Source organism: Acanthisitta chloris, unplaced genomic scaffold, assembly GCF_000695815.1.
Source record: "Acanthisitta chloris isolate BGI_N310 unplaced genomic scaffold, ASM69581v1 scaffold20426, whole genome shotgun sequence".
Lineage (NCBI taxonomy): Eukaryota > Metazoa > Chordata > Aves > Passeriformes > Acanthisittidae > Acanthisitta > Acanthisitta chloris.
This window is the reverse complement of record NW_008676733.1, coordinates 1-12556: the sequence shown is the minus strand read 5'-3', so window position 1 is coordinate 12556 and position 12556 is coordinate 1. Positions and strand designations below refer to the sequence as shown.

The 12556-nt window shown below is 44.0% G+C and overlaps 1 protein-coding gene across 1 annotated transcript; it reads left to right on the top strand.

Annotated features, from left to right (window-relative positions):
* Positions 1-1049: 1049 nt before the first annotated feature.
* Positions 1050-5157, top strand: DESI1 (desumoylating isopeptidase 1; the record flags this gene model as incomplete). The annotated part of the gene is made up of 5 exons (XM_009076249.1): positions 1050-1087; positions 2041-2110; positions 2750-2859; positions 3630-3752; positions 4710-5157. Coding segments are annotated over 5 exons (435 nt in total), but the record flags the coding sequence as incomplete, so codon positions are not given.
* Between the last annotated feature and the right edge of the window lie 7399 nt (positions 5158-12556).

The window sequence follows — 12556 nt, the reverse complement described above, 5'->3', positions numbered from 1 at the left end:
GATGTGTCTATTACCCTGCCTCCACTCTTACATGACCCTTGTCTGAAGCAGGGACCTATTTTGCTTCAGACTTGAGTGGAAAAAAATATGTTAGTGATTGTTTATTCCTATGGCAGAGGAGCATTCAGTCAACAACAACCAAATGTTGGTATGCACACAGTTTTTCTGTTCTAAATCCACTTCTCTGGGTGTTGTGCATCTTGGTGACAAAAAAAATGTTATAGCACATGTGTCACAGCAGGTAGATGCTGCCTACAAGCTCACAGAGGGGTACAATACCAGGGACCCAGCCTTTAGGTTATGATAGAGTAATTGAGCCAAGAGCAGTAACAGCTGGTGACCGTTTGGAAAGAGGTTTAATCTTGAGATCCTACCATGAACACAGAGAGGTTTAGGTCTCACACTTCTGGGGAACTGGAAACACATTTCAAAAAAGGATTTTTTCTCTAAGACACATTATTAGGTCAGTAGTGCCTGAAGCAAGTCTTTGCTGTTGTGTTCTACACTAAACACAATTTTGTAACTCGCATAAATTTCTACCCTGCACTTTTTCTACCCCAGTTCCTACTTAAACTGTTAATTTTTGAGGGGCGAGGGAGGGAGGGAAAGCAGGAAACCATGGAACAGATTATGGAGACTATTACTACTGATCATATGTTCAAATCAGATCTCTCCTCAGTTACTGAAAAAGAGAACTGAATACACTCTGCTGGCCAACTGTCTGCAGTTAAGAAATCAGTGTCAAATCCAACTCTTCTGGTTCTGACTGAAGACTCTGATTCTGGGAAAAGCTTTCCTTTCTTGGTCTGTAGAAAAGCACCCAAGGAGGGTGAGCACTGGCAGGATAGGATGGCATTGCCACCTCTGCATGTCAGTACAACAGCAGTGTGGATGGAGTCATTAATTTAAAAGACATTCTGGGTTTTTTTAGAAGCAACTCTGGGATGACATCTTTGGTGCTGCTGTCATGGTGAAATAATAAGCATGGTTCCTAAGTGATTGACAGAAAGTAGGCTGAAGTCTGGAAAATACATTGCTAATAACTCTTCTTTTCTCTGCATACAGGGAAACAGCTGGATGGCATCTGGTAAGTGACGAGCTTTAAATTGCATAATGTGTGGAACACTGTGTGGTGTAGGAAGTATTTTCAATATATTATATATGCTTCAGATCTTAAGAACATTTTGTTGTGGAAGAGAGGCCAAGGCACTTTTTGTTCCTGGATATAGATTGATGGTAAGACAATGTACAGTCAGGTGCTGGTTAAACTTCTCTGTTCCAAGCTCAGTGGAAACCATGGAAATAAGTGTTGGTAGTAGTTACTGCGTTTTAGTGTATCTGTACACTTTTTCAAGGATAGGATGTTGTCCTTGTCTCAAGCACTTTGTCTTGTAATTGCTGGCATGATTAAACATGTGAGTTAAAGAGTAGGTGGGAAGAAGGTATTACAGTATCAGGCCTTCTGGCACAGAAGAGCAGTGTCTACGCTCGGTTACAAAACATCCCTCGGTTTGCTATAATTCATATCAAGAGTTTTGATATTATATCAAGAGGGTTTGGTGGGGTCTTTTTTAAAGGCAAGAAAAACCCCAAACCTTTGTCTATCCTTTTTCCTCTCTATTGATCCATCTCCAGTGTTTGTCTGACCAGGTTCTCAGCCAGTGTCTGTCAGACATGCACTATCATACCACTTCTGTCAGTATGGTAGCAGGGCTAGCTCTGTCTCTCTGATTTCACCCTGTTACCTGAGAGAATCTGCTGGAGATTTTGTGCTGGTGTCCTCTGTTCCTTCATGCCTGGACTCCTAGCCAAGCCTGTTCTTTCCCAACCACTTGCAGAGTTACGGGAGGCTTGGTAATCATTGCTTCCATATCCATTCATGTCTCTACAGATCCTGTTCTTACTTGCAGAAACTCATCGACCTTTTCTTTCAGTTATTCCCTTCATGATGTCTTTGAGCTTATAAATTGACCAGTGATTTATGTGCTAGGCTATTTCCTTTTTTCCTTTGTTTCACCTGTGTTTTGTTCTCTGTGGCAGGCACACCTCCATAATAGTCCATAAGGATGAGTTCTTCTATGGCAGTGGAGGAATCTCCAGCTGTGCACCTGTGAGTTAAACTTGATTTTCTGATAATTTTTTATAGGGTTACCTGATCAGAGTTGCTTGTGTTCCTGTGTTTTAGAAAAGTGGCAAGAGGCCTCTAAATTCAGATACATGCTGAAGCCAGGTGCTAGCCATGGTTTGCCAGGACACTTGAGAAAAAGGGAGCATGGACAGTGAGTTTAAGCCCAAGTAAATACAGGTTGGGGGTTACTTCTTCTGGTAGGGTCGATCTGTCCAGGACACCTTCTGCAGCTGCATTGCCAGAGTGACACCTGGTCCAATTCTGCATTAAGTTTTACATGCAGACTTTTAAAGATTAAAAAATAAACAAAACCATAACAATTTCTCAGACTTTTCTGTTCTTGGAGAGGCAGAACAGATGGGCCATTCTTCTAAAGCAGGACTTTGCCTTAGCTTAGAGCTTTCAGCCCAAAGACCCAAATGAAATTTGCATTTTCCTTCTCATTCTCTTGAGTGCAGAGCAGGGCAGGCCAGCAGGGCTTTTTGCTTGATAAACATACCAAAAGCTCCTCCTTTTGTGCCTGGATAAGCCACAATAGCTCTACTCAGGAGATTCCTCCAAAAGAATTCAGTCATTCAGTCTGATCATTTAACATTGTCTTCTGGCTGTTAATTTTTACAGGGAGGGACACTTCTTGGCCCCCCAGACACAGTTGTTGACCTGGGGAACACTGAAGTCACTGAAGAAATTTTTCTGGAGTATCTTTCCTCTTTAGGGGAATCTATGTTCAGGTAAGTAACAGCTTGTACTATAAAATCTGCACACCAAAAATAGTGCAGAATAGAGGAAGGTGTTATGAAACTAATCCAGCTCACAAAGCTTTTGCCTGCTTAGTGTATTACTTGATACTCTTCAAACACGAGATTGGAACTGACGCACCAACACACAAGGAGCTACCGGCTAGGCAACTCTCTGGTGTGCCAGCCTTGAGCTAGGCTGGGAAAGCATTCTTCTGGGAGCTCTTTCATGCTGCTTTTTGTAAAATTGAATAATGTCTGAAATGCCTTTGAGAAAATGAAATATCTCAGTAAATAGTGCTTTGCCCCATGAGTCATAGGTGAAGCACTGTAGTAAAGCTGCCAGCTTTTGGATGAGTAAAAGCAAGGTCTTGACTGTTAAAGAGTTTACTCTACTTCTCACAAGAATAGGAAACAGTAGCATTTAGTGTTCTGGCTGTCTTTCAACATCAATAATGCCTGTGATTTCTCCTTATTCCTTTTGTGGTTTTAACTGAAGAAACCTGACCTCACTTATCCTCCCAAGAACCATTGTATTAAAGTCAGTGATGCAGGGAGATGTCATTTTCCACTCTGATTCAATTGAGTTTCAAAGTGAATTGATGCCTGTATTTTATCTATTTCCCTTAGAATTCTTTGGGGGAGTGGAGGGAAGTGCTAATGTAAGGTGGTGTTCTTCATTAGGGGTCCAAGTTTTTCTGCTTCTAAGATTTATTGCTGTGTTTGTCTTTTTATGTTTCAATTGTTTTTTTCCTGTGGCACAGAGGAGAGTCTTACAATCTCTTTGAACATAACTGCAACACCTTCAGTAATGAAGTGGCACAGTTTCTGACAGGAAGAAAAATCCCTTCCTACATCACTGACCTTCCATCTGAAGTTCTTGCCACGTGAGTATGGATGCCCCTCCTCTCTGTAGCTGCTTCATGCTAATGCTTGAACATTTGACAGAGCCAGCAGTACCAGTTTCTGCTGGCTCTGCCTGAGAACCAGCATAAGATTAAGGAGAGGATGTTATTTACTTTACTTCAACACTTAAAACACTGTACAAGTGCCAACTGGCACTGGTATTATGAAGAAGACAGGAGAAGGTTGTTCTTCTACCTCTAACTTAAAGTAGTTCTTCTGTGATGGTCTCTTATATGTGACCAGACAAGCATAGAAAGTTTCAGAAAATGGTGCAAATTGTTTTGTTGGGTTTGTTTTTAACTCTCAGCTAGTGAGGATTCCAGTGGGATTATTTGAGCTCCATCATTTAGGATTTATTTTTCGTAACAATGGTATAGCACATTATTTGGAAGACATGTGTCTTCTACCCTGGGCTCTTACCACTTCAGATCTCTCAATATCAGATAAAGGCTAAAGCACAGTGAGTCATACTGAAAGGCAAACCAGGTGCTACAGATTGCATCAGAAATTAGTCTGTGAGTGTTAACCATTGTCTTTTAAGGATGCTAGAGGCTATTCTTCTGGCAGGCCTCAGTATTGATGTACTTAATGGGACACTGCAGTTCCATAACAGGGATTTGGTTTGCACACTTAAGTAGAATGAATTACCACAAGCTGGTTTCAGGTACAGTATTACCACATTAGCAGTCTCGGCATGTTGGGACTTGGAACTAGCTTATATAAAGTCATGTTTAAGTTTCTCGCTTATTGGACAGTGACCTCTCTTTACTGGGTTAAATTGGCTTGCTTTAGTTTGTAGTGGAAGTCTGTTCTTCAAATTTGCTTCCACAATGTTGGTTTGATTGCACACTATAGGAAGTGAGTGCACATCAGTAGTAAATTGGAACAGTCGTTAATCAAGTAAACTATTTGAGATCTTTATTTCTTTACCTTCTCAGACCTTTTGGACAAGCTTTAAGGCCCCTCCTGGACTCCATCCAGATCCAGCCACCCGGAGGAAATACCTTCAGCAGACATAATGGACAGAGCTAACAGGAGTGACCCAGTGTGCCCAGCCTCACCAGGCCTCTTCCTTTTTAAACACAAATCTACCAGATTCCTATTTTATAATTTCCCATCAGAATTAACGCTAAAGAAGTTACAAGACAAGATTTCAAATTTCCTAGGGAGAGGATTTCAGGGTGCATGTAAGACAGTGCTACCAAAAAGATTGCCATAATTTCTAATAGTATTACACTAATTTATAAAGGCTGTATTGTCCAAGTAGGCTGACACTTTCTACGTAACTCCTGTGCTGGTAAGTGGGAATTCATTCCACGAGCATTCAAGGGCCCATGACACAATTTGAAGTAAACAAGGGGATGTCCTAGCCATCCCTTGCAGACTGGCATCTCTTTCTCTTGTCACTGCCTGCCTAATGGGAGTATTTGCTGAAGTCAGTAGCAAAAAGGGCAGAGCGAGTATTGGTAGCCTAGGAAGTGAAGGTGTCCCAGGATTAGTCTTCTGCATATTTCACTGACATTAAGTTATTTGCTCAGGGGAAAAGCTGAATTAATCTGATTAGAATATATTCAGTGGCACAGCTATGTGGTGATGAAGCTGGACCATGTGTCAGTGTCACACTCAAAAGTTGAGACTCAGTGGGACTAGCTGTGGTGGGAGGGAAGCCGGAACTGAAGGTTACCAAGAACCTTGTAATGCCAGATCCAAGAGTTATGGGAAAGAAGCAGCTGAAAGAACAGAATCTCATGAGCAGAAGTGATAGAAACAAATTTCAGGTGAAAGTAAAATGAAGTGAAATGTTTCCTTTTCTCGCATGTAAGCTTATCAGCAGATATACAGAACCTTGTTAACTATTTACCTTTGCATAAGAACTGTGGGGTTTGGGGTTTTTTTTTTCCTTACTAAGCCAGAGTTACAGTACAGTGAGGCAGGAAAAGCACAGCAACTGCATGATAATATAAGTTGGACCAATTCTGCCTTCAATATCCAGTTGCAGACACAGTAGGAGTTCCAACTTTGATTGATACTGCTGCCCTTTCCAAAGCAGTCAAGCACATCAGAGAGGGCTCTGTTTAAGAGAAATAAGTGCTAGGTGTCCCCAAATGTAAAGAAAATGAAGAGTAAAAGTCAGCTTTTCCATGGAACAGCTGAGTGTATTGGGATACATGCAGAAGCAGTCCTGTCCTTAGACTGGCCTTAGATTGTATCAATACTGTATCTTCTAGTTTAAGATTTTTATAGCTTTGCAATTATTTGCAGTGGGAAAAGAACAGAGGAATGAAAGAATAGGCTCACAGTTTTCTTTTCATGCATGTATATACACTATTTTCCTGAAAAATTTTGTAGCAGTTCCATTTAGGAAGGAATACAAGAAAGACATTGGACAAACCCTAAAACATTGCTGATGCTCCATAAATGGGGTTTGCACGTCCCAGATGCTGCTGAAAAAGCATCTATGCAAATGTATAGCCCTTTGTCCAGTGCTTTGTTGGGGAAAGTGTTGCTGCAAGTTCGGTTCTGTATCTCAAACTTCCTGCGCTGGGAACTTCCTGCATACATAAGGATACGTTTTTTCTCTGCTGGGCTCTTTCTCCCAGAATAATACAGTTTGATAAGTTTTTCACACTGTTACTCTGTGTGGACTGTAATGGTTCATATGTTTGAGGGGATGGAATAGAGGAAAACTGCAGTTTAGCCACTGTCAAATACTCTGCACCTTGTGGAGCCACTGCACAGGTGGCAACAGGGTAGTGTCAGTCCATTCTGCAGTTTTGTGTATCTGCTCTCAGTGCACAGCAGTGGCCCCCGCAGCCCAGATGCTTCTTTTTCTTGTCATTCTCTGCTTGTGCCATCAACTTCTCCTTAAGCATTTCATTTGATGGACTGGCCTTGGCCTCAGAGATTACTGTAGCAGTTAGTGCAGATTGCTTTATACAAAAGTTTTCAATCATTCCCCCTCAAAATGTTCTGTTTGCAGAAAGCATTCTATAATAAGTCATTTTTGAATGCCTTTTGGTGCTCCTGGAGGAAGGATTGGTGTTTGTTTTCTGCTAAGCCAAGGCTTTGTTTTCCTGATTAGTATGTGTATCCTCTCCAGTCTTTCCCCATACCTGTTCTGTGAAGTGTAACCAGCCTTTCATCTTAATACACACATGACTGTGCCACAAAATGCTGTAGACCATATTAGAGATCTTGGAGCTTCCTCAGCTGACCAGGTATACTCGAGCTGATACAGTGCAGCCCAACATCTGTGTATGCTAGTTTGGGACCTGCAAGCAGTACAGCTCTGCTTGCTTGTCTTTCAGCAAACTATCACTTCAGGTGCAGCCACCTGCAGTGGAAGCACTGGTGCCATGGTTTCTGCCACCCAGTCTTGCACAATGAGGATATGCCCTGTATGTCCAGACGTTCTGAGCCTGGTTTCTACTTGGCTGCTGCTTCAGGACCTTTTACATCCTCTCAGGGGGAAGGAAATAAAAGGAAGACGTTCACCCCGTGCATTTTGCAATCTGCCTTTTCCCCTCCTGAGCAGCCCCTTTGCGGAGACAAGGCTCCTACTTTAAGGTCACTGGGTAAAATTTCACTCAGCCATATATAGTCTGCAATAGCCAGGGAGCTGCTGGGAGGTCTCCCGGGCTCAGGACCTACCGTTGTGTTTTGTGGCAAAAGAGCCGTAGGAGGGAATCCTGTTTGCTTGGTCTTACTGGGTAATGAGACCCCTGTACCCTGTAGGACTCTTAGGAAACACATTTTTCCAAAGATGGTTATGTATAAATTGCAGGACTGTGCCCCCAACGTTCCACCCAGCCGAATATAAACTAGACTGAGAAGTGTATGTAAGTGTATATAGGTGACAAACTTCAGCCAGCTGATTGACAAAGGGGCAGAGAAACTGAACTGAAAGGGAGCAGATCCCTTTGGCCCACACTTACTATTCTGTCTTGTATTGCTGGGGCTCCCCTGTGCCATTTGAAAAATGTTAATAATGTCTTTAGGCAGAAAGTGATGTTTTGATTTGTTTGTGGTTTTTTTCTATTACAATAAAAACAAATACAGCAAATTTTCCTGTTTGAATGCATGTGCCCACACAGCTGCCCAGCAAATGCAGCTGACCAGAAGTCATTGTCTTCACTCTGTTCCCAGATGGGAAGTGCAGGATGAGAAATTGTCCAAGCAGTTTGTGCCAGGTACTGCTACTGGATGCAGTGGTGGCTACTGCCCTTTGCTCAAACTGGCCACAGGTGGTTTGGGAAAACATTTCTTCTGCAAGTACTCCTGAGGCTTGACACAGCTCGGATGAGGTGAATGAGGGTGTTCTGTCAGCACAGGCTTTGTGCAGCCCTTGCTCATTTAAGTGCATGAAATGTTTAATGTCTGCTGTTGAAGAAGAGACCCAACAGAGTTTAAACATGGGAAAAGGCTCTAAGCTTTTCCTGATTGCCTTGATGCTGCTACTTTCAAAAGGAAAAAAGCAGTAGACTAAGAATGAGACTTCATGCTTAGGTTCCTGTGGAGCTGCAGAAGGGATTTCAGTGAGGATTATGTAGCACTGCCCAAAATACCTGACTCTGGGGAAGAAATTAATTCTGCTTGGTTCAGCCTTCTGCATGCTTACTGATGGCATCCAAACGATAAACAACCCAGTTTACTGCTTGTGTAACAGTCCATATCAGCTTAGTACAGAAGAGGTAACAGAAAGGGCTTTTCACTAAGGTGCTTGATTGTGGTTATTTTGGGCTGTGTTACTCAGATGTGGTGCTGGTTTGCTATTGAGTACTAGTACTAGCCTCACATAAAATACCTGGAAACAGGTAATTTTAAATTAAATTTTTTAAAATTCAGTTTTAAAATTAAAGGGAAAACTTGACCTTAATGGCAACCCTAGACAGAGTGTAAGCCAATGCTCACAGCAGCTTACGCTCTAGACTTCAAACAAAATACATGACTTGGCTGCCAGTAACAGAGATTTTATTCATGATGACAGCTGCTGCCTATCTGAGTAGCAATCAAGCCAACTTACCAAGAGTGCTTGAAGTGTGTTTAGTTCTGGACCCCTCGGTTCAGGAGGGATATTGAGGTGCTGGAGCAGGTCCAGAGAAGAGTAATGAGGCTGGGGAAAAGACTCAAGCACAAGTGCCATGAGGAGAGGCTGAGGGAGCTGGGGTTGTTTAGCTTGGAGAAGAGGAGGCTCAGGGGAGACCTTATCACCCTCTACAACTCCCTGAAAGGAGGTTGTAGTCAGGTGGGGGTTGGTCTCTTCTCCCAGGCAACCAGCAGTAGGACAAGAGGGCACAGACTCAAGCTCTGCCAGGGGAGGTTGAGGTTGGATATTAGGAAGAGATTTTATACAGAGAGAGTAATCAGGCATTGGAATGTGCTGCCCAGGGAGGTGGTGGATTCACCATCCCTGGAGGTTTTCAGGACGAGACTGGATGTGGCACTTCGTGCCATGGTCTAGTAGCCACGGTGGGGTTGGACTTAATGATCTTTGAGGGCTTTTCCAACTGGGGTAATTCTATGATTCTATGAAGTGCAAAGTATTAAATAACCAGAACGGCCACAGTGGTCCTGTTCTCAGAGCTAACCTGGATGAAGGAACAAGCAAGCTCTATACAGCTGTGCACTTCACCAAAAGGCAGACTTAGGGAAAACAAGATGTCCCAAGTCCTCACCAGCTGATACCAAGTGGCTGCCAAGGTGCTGGGAGAGGTGTTTTGACTTGAAGAGTTTCTAAAGCAGCATGACAAAATAAGCTGGGGAAAGCACAGCAGGTAGGTCAGGTTTTGGAAAGCTCTCCTGGTAGCATAAACCTAATGGCGCTGCAGGAGTGCAAAAATGTGAATGCTGACCCATATTTCAGCAGTCTTCCCAATTCTGGAAAGTGCCCCAAGGTGGCACTGCTGCCTTGCAGCACAGGGATGCCTGGGAAGAGCAGCTCCCGTTTTTGGGATGTCTATAGTAATGTCAATGACAGAGGCAAGGAAGGGATGTCTCTCCCAGACGAGCAAGCTGCACGCAGGAGCAGCTGGAAGACAAGACCATGGGGCAACTTGGGCTACAGCAGGAAGCCAGTGCTGCTACACACAGCCAGGGCTGCAATAGGTGTGAGTTGGCAGGTTTTTCTAACTGCACACCTCCTCCACCCAGACATGGCATGACTTCTACCATGTTGCAGTTTATGAAAATGAAGGCTTGCATTTCTGAAACCCTGGGAGCTCACTGTGGATAGGACCCCATGGCTGTCTTTTGAGAGCCCTGGGCATTAGCTCATGGCTCTGCTGCATGAGAGAGCAGTTAGAAACATAAAAATCATAGAATATTAAGGGGTTGGAATGGACCTTACAGATCACCTTGTCCCAACCCCCTGCCATGGGCAGCAACCCCCCCAACCACCCCAAGTTGCTCAAGGCTTTATCCAACCTGTCTTTGAACACTGCCAGGGTTGAGGCATCCACTACCTCCCTCGGCAACCTGTGCCAGTGTGTCACAAGCCTCACAGGAAAAACATTTTCCTAATATCTAGTCTAAATTTCCCCTCTTTAAATTTGTACCCGTTGCCCCTTGTCCTATCACTGCAGTTCCTAACAAAGAGTCCCTCTCCAGCTTCCCTGCAGCCCCTTCAGATACTGGAAGGTTGCTATGAGGTGTCCATGCAACCTTCTCTTCTCCAGGCTGGTCTCCAAGGCAGCTCGAGGTTGGAAAAGCCACTGGCAGTGAGGTGGTGGCTTCGAGCGTGTCCTGATCCTCCTCAGTTCTGGCACAAATAAATTGCTCCATTCCTCTCATCAACTTTGTGGCTCCTCTGGACTTGCTCCAAGAGTTCCATGTCCTTATGTTGAGGGCACCAGAACTGTGTGCAGTATTCCAGGTGGGTCTCGTGAGAGCAGAATAGAAGGGGAGAATCACCTCCCTTGACCTGCTGACCAGGTTCCTTTTGATGCAACCCAGAATTCGATTGGCTTTCTGGGCTGTGAGCACACACTGCGGCTCATGGAGAGATTCTCATCCACCATCACACCCAAGTCTCTCCTCAGTTCTTTGGGTTCTGGTATTCAAGCACCCCAAAGCCATGAAGGCATCTCACTCATCAGCATGCCATGCTAGGCATATTCTGGAGTAAGCATTCACACATTAACTGATGATATATTTAACCACACCTAGACAAGTCCTGTAAATGAGGTAACACTAAACTGAACTGAAAACTCAGTGCCCAATTGCACATGAAGCAGCTGGGTGCTGAGGAACCATTCTGTAAGCTTCAATGCATCTGAGAAGAGTCCAGCTTTCCAAAGGTGGGAGCCCATAACTGGGATCTGATCCAGAAGGCCCCAGAGGCTGTGATTTTGCAGGCACATCAGTGCTGGGGCAAGTAATACTTGTAATACCCATCCAAGACTACCTGCCACACTATGTTATGGAGGCAACTCACAGAAACAGTGTGGAAATAGCTCTCCTGGTGGCATTAACTGGTGGATACAATGAATGTCTCCTCCAGAAAGTAGCTGAGAATGTTTTGGTAAGCCTTGTCCAAGGCAATGGCACAGAGGTAAATTATTAACATTGGTTCTGTACATTCCCCTTTCACTGAGTGGGAGCAGGAAAATCATACACCCCAAATGAAAATGCAGAATCTGTGAAGCCACCGGAATACTTCATTTTGAGAGGAATCTGGTGGAGAATTGGAAAAAGGGGCTGCACAATAATCCTGGAGCAAATAATGCCGAGGAAAAAACAATTAGACTATAAAAAAAAAATCACCCCTAGTTCCAACCTAGCTCAGCACACTGAGCACCATGGGGGAAGAGAACACAACCTAACTTGAGCAGAAAGTATTGAATGTTCCACACGGGTTGATTTTGGAAAATAATTTGGGAATTACTGTAGGAAATGGCAGCCAGCAGGGCTGTCCACTGTCATATACCAGGCCAGCATAATACAGACCCATATGAATATGCTCTGACCAGATGGCCTAATTAAATCCTAAGTGACTGGTGGGTGGGTCAAAGCAAAAGTTAGTGGCTTTGTGCAGGGGTGAAAGAAAATATTAGGCTGCTCCAGTGAAAATACTAGGTATTAACAGCATTCTATTGGAAATGCAAAGTGAGACACAGGCACTGAGTAGGTGAGTGCATGCTGTTCCTGTCCCCTTTGCTAGGACACAGAAATTCCCAGAGGAGCTGAGCTTACCAGGGAGCTCAATCCAGACCCACAGCCCTTAAAGTACTAGGGGCACTGCAGTAATAACTGCAGCTGTGAAGAAATACACACACAGACATACATACACACACACACACAGACACACGCTCTCACACAGACCCATTCACACACACCCACACCCACACACACTCACACAGACACAGTCACACACACACTCAGACACACACTGAGACATACACTTACACAGACACACTCACACAGACACACACACAGACACACTGAGACCCACACATTCACACAGATACGCAGAGACACACACAGACATACATACATACACATGCATGCACACACACACACACAGACACATGCTTTCACATACACCCATACACTCTCACACAGACACATTCACACACACACTCACACACACTCAGACACACACTCACAGACACACACACAGATACTCACATTCACACACAGATACACACACATTCACACAGACACACACACACAGACATACATCCACACACACTCACCCATGCACTCACACACAGAGACACACACACACAGGCATTGACACACATTCACACATGCATGATGTCACAGACACACAGAGACACACACACAC